This window comes from Exophiala viscosa, assembly GCF_022695815.1.
Source record: "Exophiala viscosa unplaced genomic scaffold EDD37scaffold_7, whole genome shotgun sequence".
NCBI lineage: Eukaryota > Fungi > Ascomycota > Eurotiomycetes > Chaetothyriales > Herpotrichiellaceae > Exophiala > Exophiala viscosa.
The window spans coordinates 1,030,702-1,046,132 of NW_026944359.1; the positions used below are offsets into that span (position 1 = coordinate 1,030,702).

At 52.5% G+C, this 15,431-nt stretch overlaps 5 protein-coding genes across 5 annotated transcripts; 2 read left to right on the forward strand and 3 right to left on the reverse strand.

Moving 5' to 3' along the window:
- Positions 1-754: 754 nt before the first annotated feature.
- Positions 755-2,623, forward strand: EDD37DRAFT_610512 (cytochrome P450; the record flags this gene model as incomplete). The annotated part of the gene is made up of 3 exons (XM_062815219.1): positions 755-853; positions 927-1,056; positions 1,110-2,623. The coding sequence occupies 3 exons, from the start codon at positions 755-757 to the stop codon at positions 2,621-2,623; spliced, it is 1,743 nt and encodes a 580-aa protein (XP_062669087.1).
- Positions 2,624-2,984: 361 nt separating this feature from the next.
- On the reverse strand, positions 2,985-5,491 carry EDD37DRAFT_461320 (aspartic peptidase domain-containing protein). The gene is made up of 2 exons (XM_062812965.1): positions 3,497-5,491; positions 2,985-3,442 (listed from the first exon to the last, which is right to left on the reverse strand). The coding sequence occupies exons 1-2, from the start codon at positions 5,030-5,032 to the stop codon at positions 3,347-3,349; spliced, it is 1,632 nt and encodes a 543-aa protein (XP_062669088.1). The 5' UTR covers positions 5,033-5,491; the 3' UTR covers positions 2,985-3,346.
- A 787-nt stretch (positions 5,492-6,278) lies between these two features.
- EDD37DRAFT_695593 (adenosinetriphosphatase) lies at positions 6,279-10,433 on the reverse strand. The gene has a single exon (XM_062820112.1). It carries the CDS (start codon positions 10,285-10,287, stop codon positions 6,619-6,621), a length of 3,669 nt encoding a protein of 1,222 aa, XP_062669089.1. The 5' UTR covers positions 10,288-10,433; the 3' UTR covers positions 6,279-6,618.
- A 30-nt stretch (positions 10,434-10,463) lies between these two features.
- On the forward strand, positions 10,464-11,146 carry EDD37DRAFT_461595 (uncharacterized protein). Its single transcript, XM_062812968.1, has 2 exons — positions 10,464-10,786; positions 10,839-11,146. Exons 1-2 carry the CDS (start codon positions 10,604-10,606, stop codon positions 11,136-11,138), a joined length of 483 nt encoding a protein of 160 aa, XP_062669090.1. The 5' UTR covers positions 10,464-10,603; the 3' UTR covers positions 11,139-11,146.
- A 7-nt stretch (positions 11,147-11,153) lies between these two features.
- EDD37DRAFT_565862 (TRAPP II complex) lies at positions 11,154-15,227 on the reverse strand (the record flags this gene model as incomplete). Its single annotated transcript, XM_062814073.1, has 2 exons — positions 11,154-15,016; positions 15,065-15,227. 2 exons carry the CDS (start codon positions 15,225-15,227, stop codon positions 11,154-11,156), a joined length of 4,026 nt encoding a protein of 1,341 aa, XP_062669091.1.
- Between the last annotated feature and the right edge of the window lie 204 nt (positions 15,228-15,431).

Here is a 15,431-nt window from a genome sequence, read left to right on the forward strand (position 1 = left end):
GAATTGGGTTCTTGTATCGGGCTTTAGCCTCGCTCCAGGGAGCATCGAACAGTGCTAGCTATCATTGTAGGTAGCAGCCATCCTTACGTCGGAGTTTCAGAGCCTTCCACCACCAGGACCAGCATAATAAGGTGGGCAGTCGAATGTGCTGATGTCCGTGTCGAGACAACTTCACATTATCAACATTCCGATTGGAAGCTGTGCGGAATCACATTCACTCAGTTCTTGATTACCTCTCACTCGTACTCGTATAACATCATATTCCGATGTTTGCGAAGCTGTTGATTACGCCTGCGTTATCCTTGACCAATGTCCTTGGTGTATACGTATGCAGCACGCTTCTTTGTCCAGCCTAAACTTGGGTTGAAACGTTCTGGCTGGGGGCCTAAACCTCCTAATCCTCTCCATTTCCTACAAAGTCTGGCCAGCAGGTAAGCGGATACCTTCCCTCTCGTACGGAGTACAAACCCACTATATCTGCTATGATCCTTGCTTCGACCTTTCGGTCTGTGTCTCGGTTGCCGTTGCTGTCGATCTCGCATGACTTACAGCGCTTACATGTATACTTTATATCCGCACAATGCTGCTGATTCCTTTCTGACCGCGAACTGCAACCTGCAGCCATATACAGGGCACAGTAACGCTCCCACTTGTCGAGTATATATGGGAGCCTAGGCCCCGAGAACCTCATACATCCTTTCTAGCTCTGACACAGCTCGGAGACTCTGTGCGATAGTCGATCTTTGTCGACATAATGTTGCGCCTCATAACGGCCATTGTGGCCCTCCTCATAGCAGGAGCGGCTTACTTTGTGAGATTACTCTACCAGAAACGAAAAGAGCTGGAAGGATTGGTAAGTTTTCTCGATCGATAGACCACAGCTATCAACTTTACAAAAACGATCGCACTGGACTAAAGACATACAGCCTCACCCGCCCATGGAGAGCATCTTCTGGGGTCATCTCCCCATTGCAGGCGAGTGCAGGACATTGTTTCCTCCAATGGTCCACGTGCAGAGTTGGGCGAACTACATCAGGAAGAAGTACGACTTGGGAGGTTAGTCTACCCAGCTCCTCGATATAACACACTCTTACATTTCCAATTTGCAGACGTTTTCTACGTAGACTGGTGGCCACTAGGCCCACGATGGCTCTTCGTGGCCGACCCAGAACTCACATCCAAGTACATCACGACCGGCCAGTCATTGCGCAAGTCACACCTGACGACAAACTATCTCAGACGTCTGCTCGGAAAGTTAAACATGGTGACCATGGAAGGTCAGCAATGGAAGTTTCTCCGGTCCATTTACAACCCAGGCTTCTCGGCAAGCCACCTGGTCACGCTGGTGCCTTACATCGTCGACTCGACGGTGGTGTTTCTCGACATCCTACGGGAAAAGGCGCGGACCAACGAGTTGATCAAGCTGGACTTCTACTCTACACGCTACACCATCGACATCATTGGTAAGATCGTCATGGAGACCGATTTCGACTCTCAAACGCGCGACCACCCCATCGTCACCACCTTTCGCAAACAAGTCGAAATGATGCCCGTCGTCACAAGTGGCATCCCCCTTCTGGATTTCCGGCCCATCAATGAAATCAGGTTGTGGCGAAACGAACGGAAACTCGATGCACTGATCGGCGCCGAAATCGACAAACGCATTGCCCTGCGAAACCAGGAGCGCCAGTCAGGACAAGCCAACGCGAGCGGAAAGAAGGACCGTAAACGCTCGATCCTCGACCTCGCCATCGAAGCGTACGATAAGGAGACCTCCGCAGTCAACTCAACATCAAAGAACAGCAGCACAAATCACTTGATGACATCGTTCCGGACGACTGCCATCGACAGCGTCAAGACATTCATCTTTGCCGGACATGACACTACCTCCGCAACCATCTCCTACACAATGTACCTATTGCACCTGCATCCCGAAGTTCACGGCAAACTCATCGCCGAACTGAACTCTGTTTTTGGCGCTGACACAATGTCGACATCAACGTCCCTCGCGGACGCCATCAAGCGCGATCCCCACGCGCTCAATAAGCTGGAGTACATGACCGCCGTGATCAAAGAGGTATTACGTCTCTTCCCGCCCGCCTCAACCCTCCGCGAATGGAGCGCTGCGACAGGCAAAGAAGACGCCATGTTCGATCCAAAAACAGGCCAGACATACCCATTGAAAGGCTGGGATCTGTGGCCCGTCGCGACCATGATTCACCGCAACGACGACTTCTTCCCGGATCCTGTGAAGTTCGTGCCGGAGCGGTTCTTGCCTACGCAGACACCATATCCAGACGCGAAGTTACATACGCCGGCTGGCAAGGACGCGTGGAGACCATTTGAGAAGGGGCCCAGGAATTGTATCGGGCAGGAATTGGCTATGTTGGAGACAAAGATCGCTTTTAGCCTCGTGTTGCCGGAGCTGGATTTCACGGCAGAGTATGATGGCAAACAGATCAATGAGGGTGATTGGGTGCCTGTGGAGACGAGAGATGAATATAAAGATGGACGGCCGGGGGTGGAGAGGATGACTATCGAGGGACATAAACCGTATCAGGTTCTTCTTGGGGCGGCGAGGCCAAGGGATGGTATGACGGGACGGTTGAGTTTGAGGAGGTAGATGTGAGAGACTATCAAGCGATCATGAGACACAGCTACCATGCCAGTAGAATCCATGCGGCAACAGACTTCTCGGAGATGGGAGGAAATCCTAGATTGTGATTGTCTGCATGTCCAACACCAGACGCGAAATGTGAATATTCAAATGCCAGTACCCACAAATCTCATCCTGCGGCTCACACAATGGCTTACAGTATTGCCGATATCTAAGTACAGTATATTGTAGACACAAAGTCCAGTGTGATCCTTATGCCTCTGCTGCTCAAAACGCAAACTCGTCCAGCCCCAGCATGTGTCTGATGAGGTCTGGAATTGGCATTGTTGGCTTTTGCCGGGCCTAGGGCACTACATATTACTCCTTCAACGTTACATGCGCTTAACGCCTCGACCTACTACCACAGTATCACCGACCACCCAGACCGTGACGGTGGTGCACCAAGTTACTAGTGGAGGATGCGTTTGATTATGCGCTTGAATGACACAGTCCGTCGACATAAAAATCGTGATTCATAGAATTCTACGGTGTTTCCGAGTGACCATGATGGCCTTGGTCCGGATGCTGAAATTAATACTGAGGTAGTGGTAATCAATTACTGGGGGCTGGACTCGCTCGCAGCCAGCGAACCGGAGGTCGCATATATGGGTCGAGCCGAGATATGATTGGCTTGCACCAGACACCAGAACGTCTCTCGAACTGCAGTCGAAAAAACGATCACGCGCTAGTTTATCGGTCCCAGGTCTGTGCCGGCATTTCGAACGGTCTGTCCATGTTACTCGTATGTGTCGGGTTCGGTGACGTTGAATCGCTGACAGTGTGCGTCTTTACATATCGGTTAGCTGGCAGTCACTCAGGAGGGGAAGGGACAAGACTCACATCACTAGTCTGACTCGACAGCCAGTTGTTCACGTTGACGTCGCCGCCGGTTTTTTGGTTATTCGCCAATTCACTGGGAACTTCTGTTGGGCTCATTGTCGTCCATTGGGAATGTCGGTCCCCAGCGCTGCCGTATTGAGACATGCCTTGCTGACCGGCAGCTGGGGGAGCTGTGGTCGCAGCAGCAGCATTGCGCTTTCGACGGCTGCGATAGAACATCAAGGCCAGACCGCCGACGATGGCGACGAGGCCCAGAACACCACCGACAACACCTCCGACAATGGCACCTGTATTGCTGTGGCCGCCGCCGCTTGATGATGATGCAGCAGGCGAGGAGGAAGTCGTGCGACCGCCGACGGCCGAGGCACTTGCTGTACCTGAGGCAGACGTTGTTGGTGTCGAATTCGTGGTGGGGTCGCAGGATGCTTGGAGTTTGTAGGCGCTTTCTGTGGCCGAGAAGTCCCTGCGTATGGCAGGGGCCATCTTGAACTGCTGCCTTTTGTAGTCTCCGATGATGTAGTTCATAGTCAGGAAAGGAATGCCCCAATTCAACACGTAGCCGTTGGCGCTCTGGTTGTACACCGCTGCGATGAGCGTCGTGTCGTCTTCGATGACGTATTGACCCTCGTCGTTGTAATGGCGAGGCATCAGAAAGAGCTCTTCAGCTGGGATGGTGGTGTTGTAACCGCCCGACAGAGTGACGGTGAGATTTCCCGTCGGTGGATTGGATGCCGAATAAGCCAGATATCCAAGACTATCATTGTACACGCCGCCGCTAGCGGTTCCAAAGTTTGCCCACACGTCTTGAGGGAGGTACAGGACGCGCTCGGAAGGCTGGAGGTTAATCTGGACGATCTCGGAGGAGTTGCTGAACATGTTGTGAGAGCCCGTCGCGTCAGCGTAGGTGATGCCGGTGACGTTAACGCACATTTCGCATAGGGTCTGTGATGGGAATGTGGTCAGTTCACCATTGATACGGGAGGTGTCGTAGCCGCCCAGGACTAGTCCACCATCTTTGGGTGTTTCGATAGACCGACTACCCGTCCATAGCCCGAAGACGGTGGAAGGTACATCTCCATTTTCAACCGCGATTGTGAGAAGATCCGAGGACGATCCCAGGGGCAAAACACCTTGACCACCATAGCCGGGTTCATCGTAAATAGCAGGATAACCATAGATCGAGGCATTGCCAACCGTCAAAAGGTCGTTGAAGTGGACAAGAGAGAGCTCATTTGGATTGGCTTCAGCAGTGCCATTCCACTGAGCTTGCGCAACCTGAACAAAAGTGCTGGATGTATTGTAATCGAAGACACCGCCGAATGAGCCGACGCAGGTATCGTTGTAATCAGGTGCACATTGGACCTTATTGACCACGTATAGATTATCGTCGGACGTACTTGGTCGAAGGGCGACTATCTGGGGAGGAGTTCCCATTGACATCTGGATACCTCTGGTAATGGCCTCTTGGTCCGTGGTTACGGTGACATTCGTCCATGGCAGGTACATGGGCGCCGCGCCATTTTGACACACCGACATGCTGCTTGCGGCCTCGACAGCACAGGTATCTGTCGGCAAGATCTGGATTAGATACAGGTAATCGAGGGGAATACGCGAATGAGAAAAATCTGAAGCAACAAAAGGTCGCAAAAAGAACGTTTCAGGAAGGAATACTTCTTGATTCGAAGGAGGGGAACAGACATGAGAAGGTCCCTGACCAGCCAGCACTTACTGTAGACCCTTGCAGTTTGCCGACCTCGTGAGCCACGGGAATCGAGCCGCAAAAGGCTTACCTTTTGAGATTAAGGCAGTACGCCTTACAAGAGTAGTCGCTCTTGTCCAGATTAGTCCAAAGTCAATGGCTTCACTGACAAGGCCGACCCGGACAAGATAATAATCCCGGTGATCTACATCCTTGCGACCCTACATCGCACACGGGTCGCTACAAGGCGTCCAGACTTCGGAACGGTGGTCTGCGAGGATCGCCAACCTCTCCTTCGTCTCCTTGGGCAGAACGAGCGCTGAAAGCACAAATTCCAGGCACAACTTAGCGCTGTCATGAATAGATCTCTGCAAAACCTGGTCAAGTACAAGCCAAAATAGAGTGTAGAAGGTTCCTGCCGGTGTTTGAGGAAGGGAGGGAGCGTTCAAGCCATAGAGAGCAGGAACAACGAATGGTAGGGACAGGCGGGTATCCACAGAAGCTTATAGCGTGATGGCTTTTGCTATTGTAGTCGGGGTTGTATACCAAATCCTTGAAGGCTTGAAGCCAAGGCGTCCAAGGGAAGCGAATTTCCCAAGCCGCCATATGTGTAGCGAATGATGTTGGGGCCTCCAGGCACAATTGCGGAGGGATTGGCTCGGTTATGGTCCTGCATGGACAATTTAGGAAAGTCAAATCTTGGGAAAAGAGGGTCTGAACAAGGACGAGACCGTGTGATAAGGCCGGGATATCGAAGCTAGGGCCTGACCTCCCTAGCTTGAAAGCCACCACATGGTGGTTGATTTGAGCAGCAGTTCATTTGTTTGTCAGGAAAGTGATTTTGATCCAACATGATAACGATGCGGCCGATGCCCTGCTGGTCTGAAACAACAGTGATTGTAATCGATGATGGCGATCGCATCTAGAAGCGCAATTAAGTTGAAATGAGCATGAGTGAGAAAGAGAGAGAGAGAAAAAGAAAGACAGGGAAGGTGCAAGGATGGTGAGTTTGTGCCCGACTGACTTTTCCCATTTCCTTGGCCATTTCTTTTTCTAGACTAGTCCCTCCGACTTTAATTCAGCCCCCATTCCATGAGTTCATGGTACATTCCGACTTGGCCGAGGCCGTACAGGTCAAGATCAGCCATCACTCGTAGTCCATCTCATCAACAATTGAGATCAGCTCGAGAGGGTCCGGCGAACTTGGCCTCAATTCCAGTGAAACAGGACATCTTGGCGGCTTTAGGAAAGAATGAGTCAAGGAGGATATGGATGGCAGTGGGACTACACAACAAGGCTGAAAATACGGAGACAACCGGTGAGAAAGTTACATTTCCCTTAGTAGACGCCGCGTTTGGTGGGTGAAGCCCGCCCACGGCAACATTGACTCGCATCTTGGCCTATGCTATGACGGCTGCAGTATCTAAGTCAGCACCTTTTCAACCCTCCACCCAGTGGCCTCCTTGACATCAACCACTTGCCTCACCTTCATTGGGGGCAGCGGCCACCCAAACCCCAAGCCCTTCGCAGCCCTCAACTCGACCAAAACCCAACATTCCCTACGCCTAGGGGTGCCCGGAATGTCCTCAACCTTCGTCTTGGGTACAGGTTTTCCATACTCAATTAACGCCGTTTCGCGCGCCAGATGCACCAACTGCGCACCGTCCAGTGGCGTAAGTGGGAACATACGCGTCTTGGGCACTGCTTCAGTGGCAACGGTATGCGCCTGCGCACGCTGTAGATGACTGTATGAAATGTACTCTGGCAATTCCTTGACTGTAAGCCGCGCAAGCACCGACGATGGATGGATGTACACTGCCCTCTCGACGATGGATGCCGATGCCCTGTCGTGTAATGGGACGAGTGGAAGGTAAGGCACCTCGATGGCTCTGCGTGGCTTGACTGGAACATCAGGAGGGTTCGGTGCCCTGTCGTACCGGATGGCGACTTGGTCGATGTACCCGCTTGCCGCAATCGAGTTGAGATGCTTGACTTTGCCAGACGATAGGTTTGCTGCTTTGGACTTGACAAGCATATCGCTCGAGATCTCCCGGTGATTGGCGCGGACGATGGACTCGAGCTGGCTGCGCAACTGAGCTATTTCTGCCATCGCCTTCGACCGGAGGAACAGGTCTTTGCACAGTTGCTCCTTGTCGCTTGCACCGAGGTACATCGACACCGCCGTAAAAAATCTCATGGCGTCGGACATTTTGTCAGATTTTGAAAGTGTTGCACGAGCACGCCCAAATGCTTGTCGCCGATTGTCTCGTTCGTCGTCTGCTTGCTGGTCCTTCAGAGTGTACAACTCCCCACCCTGTTGCGACGATGCGAGATCAGCCTGTGCTTCTGTGATGAACACCTCCGGGACTGCTAATCCGGAGACCAGCGTCAATACGTGCCAGAGGACGTCAGTGTCTGTGGTGCCGGCGGTCAAAATCTTGCCCAGGCGAGGAGAAAGCGGGTAAACGGAGAGTTGCTTGCCCAAATCGGTTATGCTACCAGAGTTTGTCAATGCGCCGAGGTTTTTAAGCAGCTTCTCAGCTTTGTTCAATGTCACTGTTGCCGGAGGAGTAGGGAAGGGGAAGTCGGCAACTGGTCGCGGATAAGCGAATCCCTTGAGTTGAAGAACAACGCTCTCGGCAGGTGCTCGGAGAATTTCTGGTTCTGCATGATCAGGGAAGTACTGTTCATACACAGCGGACGTGTACAAGCGCCAACAGTGACCAGGCCCCGTACGACCCGCACGACCGGCTCGTTGCTGTGCGCTCGCCTTGCTGATATAGTCAATTTCAAAGCCCTGCACGCCTGTGTCGAGATTGTATTTTCGCTCTTTGCTGCGACCCGTGTCGAAGACATATCGAATGCCTGGTATGGTCAAACTAGTCTCTGCTACGTTGGTCGCAAGCACAATCATACGAGCACCAACTGGCGGTGGCTCGAAAACCTTGAGCTGTTCGCTCGTCGGAAGCTGAGAGTATAGTGGCAAGATGTGGACAGAATTGTACGGTTGTTTAGACGATGTGGCCGACTTAGCCGGTACGTAGGCAGGCTCGTCACCTTCCTTTTCCTCATCATCCGAAATATCAAAGTCGTCATCTGCAGCCTCGTCCTCGGAATGAGTCAGGATATCGACCTCGTCAAAGTCGTCTTCTGCCGAGATTGCCTTGGGATCGCCTATCTCGAGATCTTCGGCTTCGATTGGTGCTTCGCTTGCAGCAATCTGCACACGTGGCAAGGCAGGGTTATGGCCATTGCGTGGCGCTAGCAGCGTTCCCAGACGTCTGCCGACTTCTCGAATCTCGTTTTGTCCCGTGACAAAGACAAGTATTCCGCCGTGTGGAAGCTTTTTGTGAGCGCGTCTAACCTTTTCGATGACCTCCTCCACATAGTCCGCTCTCGACTTCAATGCAAAGTGTGTGGTCACTCTGTGCTGACGACCTTCGGCTTCGACGATAGGTGGTCTCAAAGAAACTGGAAACAACTTCTCATGGAGAAAGTCGTCAATATTGAGCGTTGCTGACATGATGATCAACTTAAGTGGGGTTGGATTCGGGTTGAATTTGCTCTTTTGCATCCGTCCTGGCACGATTTTACTGAGCATACCAATGAGGATATCGGTGTTCACGCTTCGCTCGTGAGCTTCGTCAATGACAATCACCGAATATTTTCTCAGTAACAGATCCTTGGAAAGTTCTCTTAGCAGTATGCCATCGGTCATGAACTTGACGGCCGTTTTGGGAGACACCGTGCTGTCGAACCGGATTTGGTACGACACTTTGTCGCCAAATGAACCCAACTCGGTGCTAACCCGTTTCGCCATGCTCACAGCGGCTACACGGCGAGGTTGAGTTATCCCTATCATACCAGGTGTAGGTCCCTCCGGCGAGCCGTAGCCAGCCTCGAACAAGAATTGAGGGAGTTGAGTAGTCTTACCGCTACCGGTGTCACTTTTAACGATGACCACGTCGTTGTTATGAACGGCTTCCATAATCTCCTGCTCTCGCTGGAGAATCGGTAGGGCAGACCTCGTTTCTTGAATCTCTTGCGGCCGCTCAACATGGAAAGCGTGTACTTTTCGATCGGACTGCGCAGCTGGCAGTACTGGGAGGACGCCTGGTGTGATCGTCGAAGCAATTTGCGGTTTGGGTATGGCATGTTCCGGTTTTGGTGGTAGTTCTCCTTCACCAGTCGTGTATGAGGGTACATGACCTACTGACTGGTTCAACTGCGCAGTAGCCCAGGCTTTGAAAGCCGAGTTCCTGGGTGCTGGCTTGCCCCCACCGGATGTGGACGACGTCGCGCTATCCATATCGCTCTCCTCGACGTCTGAATCGTCTGAATCGTCTTCGTCGTCACTCTCTGTCTGCGAATCGTCTGATTCCAGGTCTTCTGAATCCAACCCGCTTGAGTGCTCATCTTCTTCTGGTTCAGACTCAAACCCTTCCCACGGCAATTCTTGTGGCATCTGCTCTTCGATTTTTTTCCTCTTCTTATTCTTCCGGATCTGTATGACAGGCAGTCCGTTTTCATCGACGGCCAGTGGTTGCTTAAGCCCGGTGCCCTGCGCCCCCACAGCGTCAATTGTGTTCCCGTTGGCCTTCTGCTCCTCGCCGTCAGCGAAAGCGTCGGGGTTGTCAGCTTCGAAAGAGTCCTCGCTGTCGACATCAGACTCGTCATGTGATCCGCTGGCCTTCTTTCCATGGCGACCCGTCTTAACGCTGGGACCTTTCCCATGCACAAATTCGCCAAAGGACCTCTTCCCTAGATTCTTGGATTCCTGCAGGCCCGCCGTTGCTTCGTATTTCTCCTTCTCCTGCTCCAACTTACGCAGTAGATCCAGCGTCTCATCCTTCTTCAATTTGTTCTCAATGTATTTGTCCAGGCGTTTCTGTTTCTTGCTCGAAATCTTGGGTGGTTGCTGCGCTCTCAACTCCTCCCGTAACCTGGCTCTTTTCACTTCTCTCTCAACCTTGCTTAAAGGTACGATCTGCTCTTGGTTCGTTGATTCTGGTGCAGCAGATCCGGTTTGCTCGCGTGCGCGCACCTTGTGCTTCCGCTGTCGGGGCACGAATCGCGATGTGGACGCCGCCATGTCGAACTGAGATCACCTGCGGTTTTGTACACCAGGAATACACCGGCCCCAATGCCCGGGATATAGTCGACAGTAGGTCAGTTCATCATTAGTCCAAGTAGCATATTTTCCAATTCATAAAGCATGAAGCCTGCCTGCGCGGCACCAGCATCGAAACTGGAAAATAAAAAATTGAGCCGGCAGAAAATAGGCGGCGACCTCCATGGGGCGGTGAGTGTTTTGCTCACGTGATACTCATATCCCCCTTCAATATGGGAGGCAGCAATGCGACTGAATGACTCCCCAACTTCCAACAACGTTGAGAGACCGCTAGATTATGGGCCTGCCGCAGGACTACGGACCACCCGACATGGACGAGACGACCGTCACTGTACCATTTCCAGCCCCAACAAAACAGGTGGCGGGAGAGATCAATGGCGTAAAGACAGACGTGATGTACATGTCTTTCTCCGACAAAATCATGATCACAATCACACAGAATGGCAAATTGTCACAGTGGGCAAGTATCTCCGACTTGATACTGGGTTAGACTCAAGCTTACATGAATCAAGGTATCTGTGCCCTTACTGAGCGACAATCCGACACAAGCAGATCCTTATTTCCAGACTGCCCGCTCTGAAGATGACAGTCTTCTTCCGTCCGCTCGCTTCTCGCCTCGCGTGCTTCTCGGCGCCGGTGGTCCTGACCGAGAGGCCCTCGGCCAGCTCTACGCGTCTCAGATCGCAAATGCTATAGTCACAAAGTCGCCAGAGGAAAGTCGGTCGTTGATGCTTGGGCTGGGTCTGGCCAAAGCCGACCTAGACAGAGATGTGTTCCTGCAGGTCATCGACCTTGTCTTGTCTGTGCTATGATGTGGGCGCAACTATTCAGCCTTCTAGGGCGTCAATCAGGCACGGGGACCTTGCATGCCAGATCCTCCTATCACTACTTGCACCAACAGGATCTGCTGTTTTACTGGTGGCGTGCAATCGGCGCCCCTTGATCTCCTCGACCGAGGCGTTGACCTCATAATCACCCTGCACGAGAGCAATGATACCGAGCTCAGCAACATAGACACCACCGGGCTCAATAGCCGGATGCAACGCGCGCTGAAGAACGCCGGACCAGGCAAATCGCCTCGACAGGTCTAGAGCTATGTTGTGCGGTTGATGACGCAGAGCGGGCTGAAGACGAAGGATCAGTCCGAGTGTATCCTCAGTGCGGTTGCGGACTCTGACCGACAGCGCCGCGAACACTTCAGGCTTGACAACGAAATGAGAGTGTCCAATCTGTTTCACAGCCTCATCACCGCCTTCGACGGGGGCGAGACTGTACTCGATCTCAACATGGTCAATCTTCAGCGCGTCAATCATTCTCGGGCTGAGTCTGAATCCCTTCCTCAGATCGATCTCCCCATGTCTGTCTGACGTTGCTTCTTTCCACGTCCCACGCAAACATTTTAGTAGCTCTTCGCGGTACCAAAACGACTCGCGACTCGCTGCTTCGGCTTCCGCACTCAACTTTGAGTTCGTGACCACAAACTGTTTCTGTGTGTCGAGGTTCGGTATACTTGCATAAGGGTTCTGGACGAATAGACGGGGTATCAGCAGGACCACACGGGTGACATGTCCGGGTTGCAGGGTTTCATGGACAGAAAAGGTATCGTCCCAAACGTCTTCTGCGGGTTTTCGAGCTTGGATGTTGATGCTCAGAGGTTGCGGCCACACGTTGCGCAGATCCAGAGATAGCATGCAATAATTGCCGGCATTGGGGCGCACTTGGAGCCAATGAGAAAGGCGTGAACCATCGCTGTCCCGGGTTTCTGTGTGGCCGTTGGAGTCAGGGTTCCAGACAAAGTCACTGTGGAGTGGCAGAGTGTTGCAGCGCAGTATCTCGATGCTCCCATTCACAGTGACCGTGATCGGAAATCGCACTTGTCGTGTGTAGAAGGTTCCTTTGACTTCCGATGACGTTGAACCAAGGTATGCGTAATCAGCCAGCACAGCGGCATTGACGAGACCTGGTCTACCAACAACCGTCACTTTGTACCCGGTCGTTGCGCCCGGTCTGAGCACACTGTCCGACTCTGGGCGACCTTGATCGTGGACTTCTATAGCTGGACTGGCCGCGAGCTGGTTTTGGAACTCATACAGATCTGCTGGGTTCAAGTCTTTGTTCGTTAGGGCTTCTTGAAGTCTCGTCGTCACGGAGTCTTCAGTCGTAACGAGCACGAAATCTGCTGCGACAGTGCTGCTTTCATTGACCAGATCTACCTCGAAGACACGCCGCTCGCCCTCAAGCAGCATGATCGCCGGAGATTGTAAGGTTCTTAGCTTAATGGTCAATCGTGGTTGAGGGTCAATGACCTTGAGCTTCAAAGACGTAGAGACGGGTATCTTCAGATCGAGCTCGACCGGTTTCGAGTCGCTCTCTTCAGAACCTGTCAAGCCCTTCGTTTTGATCTTTCTCCTGCTGACAGCGTTCTGCTTCGGTGGTGATGGAACTTGCCAGTCCTCCTTGAAAACGAAGAAGTCCTGTGTGTAACAGTCCCGGATGCTGGCTCTACAGCCTATGATTTCCAGGTCACCACTTCCCGTTGGCGTCCCTGACAACGTGAAAGTCTGCACGGACAAAGGGCCCAAGACGACACTGTGCTGGGAAGGAGTGAAGCCACAGCCTTTGGTGATCACTTGGATCTGGTCAATTTCGACTTCAATCTCCAGCGGATTTTGAAGTAGGACTGCAAATGTAGCCTTTTCCTCCGCCACCAGTACAGGTGCAGCAACGACCGACTTCACTGTCGAGAATGGGTTGAAAATGAAGGGATCCCGAATGGTCTCCGCTATGCCGGTGCCGCGCTTCGAGAGATCGCTAGGCTTATGAGCAATGAGTTTGGCAAAAGAATCGCGCTCGAAGACGAAGACGTCGCGGACAAGAAAGTCGTCCCAATATGTAGCGCGGTAGCCTTCTGCGCCGAGACGTGAAGCCGCTGACACCGCGCGCTTCATGCTTTCTATCAATCGAGCCTGCTCATCTGCGGTAATGAGCGGCACAGCTGTGTCAGGCTGTTGAAGCGGCATGGTGACAGCTTGCTTTGCTCCACGAAGGATGTGAGAGCTGAAATGGAGACCAGCTGGAACATCAGGCAGTGCTTCACATACGCTTACACATGCCCGTAACATCTCCAACTTGAGGAAGACGTCGCCTGAAGCATGGTCGGACGCCCATATGCGGAGCTTGTCCTGCACATCATGCATGTCCGCTGATATCGTTTGTTGTTGGGGTGGTGGCACAGCAGGTAGAGGAGAGCCATACGCAGCGGCGGCGAGACTTAGGATAACTCTCGTCCCATGAGCCATCTCAGGAAGAACTCCATTGGAGAGACTGACAGGTGGCAGTCCAGCTGCAGGGTGGACGCCAACTTCCGATGCGCCAATCTTTCTTGCCTCGATCACTTTGTAAACGAATTGCTGCATCAACATCTTGAGGTAGAATGCATGCTTGCGATCTAGGCCCAAAGTCGAAAGACTGCTTGAAACCGCGACCAGTATGCTTGTGTAATGTCCTATGTCATTGCTTGCCTGAGATGCCTGAAGTGTGTCGATTAGTATGTTCGCTAAGCCGGCCTTCGAAGTCGCAACCGGCTCTCCATCGAGCGAGTCTGGGTCTCCTGGAACCTCGGCATGTCCCAGAACAATTTGGTTCAGGTAGTGCTTGCTCAAAACGCCTCTAGTGCCCTTCACACAGGCGAGCAAGTTTACGAGCCTCACCCGCGATTCCCGCAAGATGTCCTGCAAAGAGCCTCCTAAATCCAAGTTTGAGACTCTAGTATAGAGTTCGAGGATGGTCTCAACCATCGGTGGCAGCAGTTGAGCCAGTGTCTTTCTTAGTTCTGCAGGGTTTCGACTCGATCCTGCCTGTAGGACGTCCCTCCTATTAGGTAGAGAGCGACAAACTGGAGGAATAGTGAAGGGCAAGTCCGACCATGACAGTAGTATCATGCATATGAGAAGAGACTCCAAAGCTTTACCGTGCCACAAATGATCGCGTCCATCCCCTGCAGTGGATGCTCCTTCTGAGAGCGAAGTTATTGCGTCGCTCCACATCCCACTTTGCATCTGGAACATGCCTCGAACGACATTGAAGCGTCCCATTGAGGTATCGCTCCGGACCCCATTGTCTTTGGGTGTGGGACTCGAGGCAGAAGAATGTGCTGATACAGGGGTGGAGCTACGTTGTCCGAGGTTCGGTGTGTCCCTACTTCTTGGTGGAGGGTCACTCTTACCGCCGGGCACCATACTGATGGGCTGTTCCTGCAAGTCTTCGGTTGCTTTTGAGACACCTACTATGAATCGCTTCGAGAGTTTGACCATAAGATCGCTCGCGGCTCCCTTGCTGCCACTGTCTGGCAAAAAGAGTATATCAGAGTTTTGAGAGTCTGGAGAAGAAGGCACTTTCTGGCCGCACCAGATCAGTTGACGAATTAGAAGGCCAGGACTCGAAGCTGTCTGTTGGAGAAAGTCCTCCTCGATGAATTGGATCGAGGACATAGGCTCATTCGGCTCGACCCCATCAGCATTGGAGCCCGATTGAGGTGCATCCTCAACCCTTTCGCCATCGATAATTCCTAGTAGAATCTGGCACCGACTGTTGGTCTCGAATGGAAATATCGGTGACCGTCGAAGATCCTGGCCTGCAGAGATATCGTACAGGATTGAGCCATCTTCGCGCCCGGTCTCGGTGGAGTCATCTGCAGGGGTGAGTATGGGACCGAAGAGGGCAGGGGAAGTATCAATACCTTCGGCGGACTGTGAAGGTTCGACCAGTTTAAGCTTCACTATCGCTGCATTCTGTAATGACTTCAGGAACTTCTGAAAGCGATCGGGTGTGACTGGACCGGCTGGGACGCATAGCACATTGACCTTTGCGCCAGCTGTTGGGTCGAACGGGTTATATCCCATAATGACATGGCGCCAGCTGATATCGTGTCCACAAATCCAATCCAAGCAGAGCGATTCGCAGGCCCACGCCCTAGTAGAAGATTTCAATGGCGTGAGGCAGACAAGAGCGTGTGCATCAATGTGGTCGAGGCAGACCTTGGACTTGCAAGTATGGTATGTGTAGGAGTGGACTAGAAGTCACTCACTCACTCATTCAATGTACAC

Excerpts from the sequence above, each read along its gene's own strand:
- EDD37DRAFT_461595 (XM_062812968.1), top strand. The coding sequence starts at position 10,604 with ATGGGCCTGCCGCAGGACTACGGACCACCCGACATGGACGAGACGACC. Across the intron at positions 10,787-10,838 it reads ATGGCAAATTGTCACAGTGG|GTATCTGTGCCCTTACTGAG; the intron begins GCAAGTATCTCC and ends ACATGAATCAAG.
- EDD37DRAFT_461320 (XM_062812965.1), bottom strand. The coding sequence starts at position 5,032 with ATGTCGGTGTGTCAAAATGGCGCGGCGCCCATGTACCTGCCATGGACG. Across the intron at positions 3,443-3,496 it reads TGTCGAGTCAGACTAGTGAT|ACGCACACTGTCAGCGATTC; the intron begins GTGAGTCTTGTC and ends CGATATGTAAAG.
- EDD37DRAFT_695593 (XM_062820112.1), bottom strand. The coding sequence starts at position 10,287 with ATGGCGGCGTCCACATCGCGATTCGTGCCCCGACAGCGGAAGCACAAG.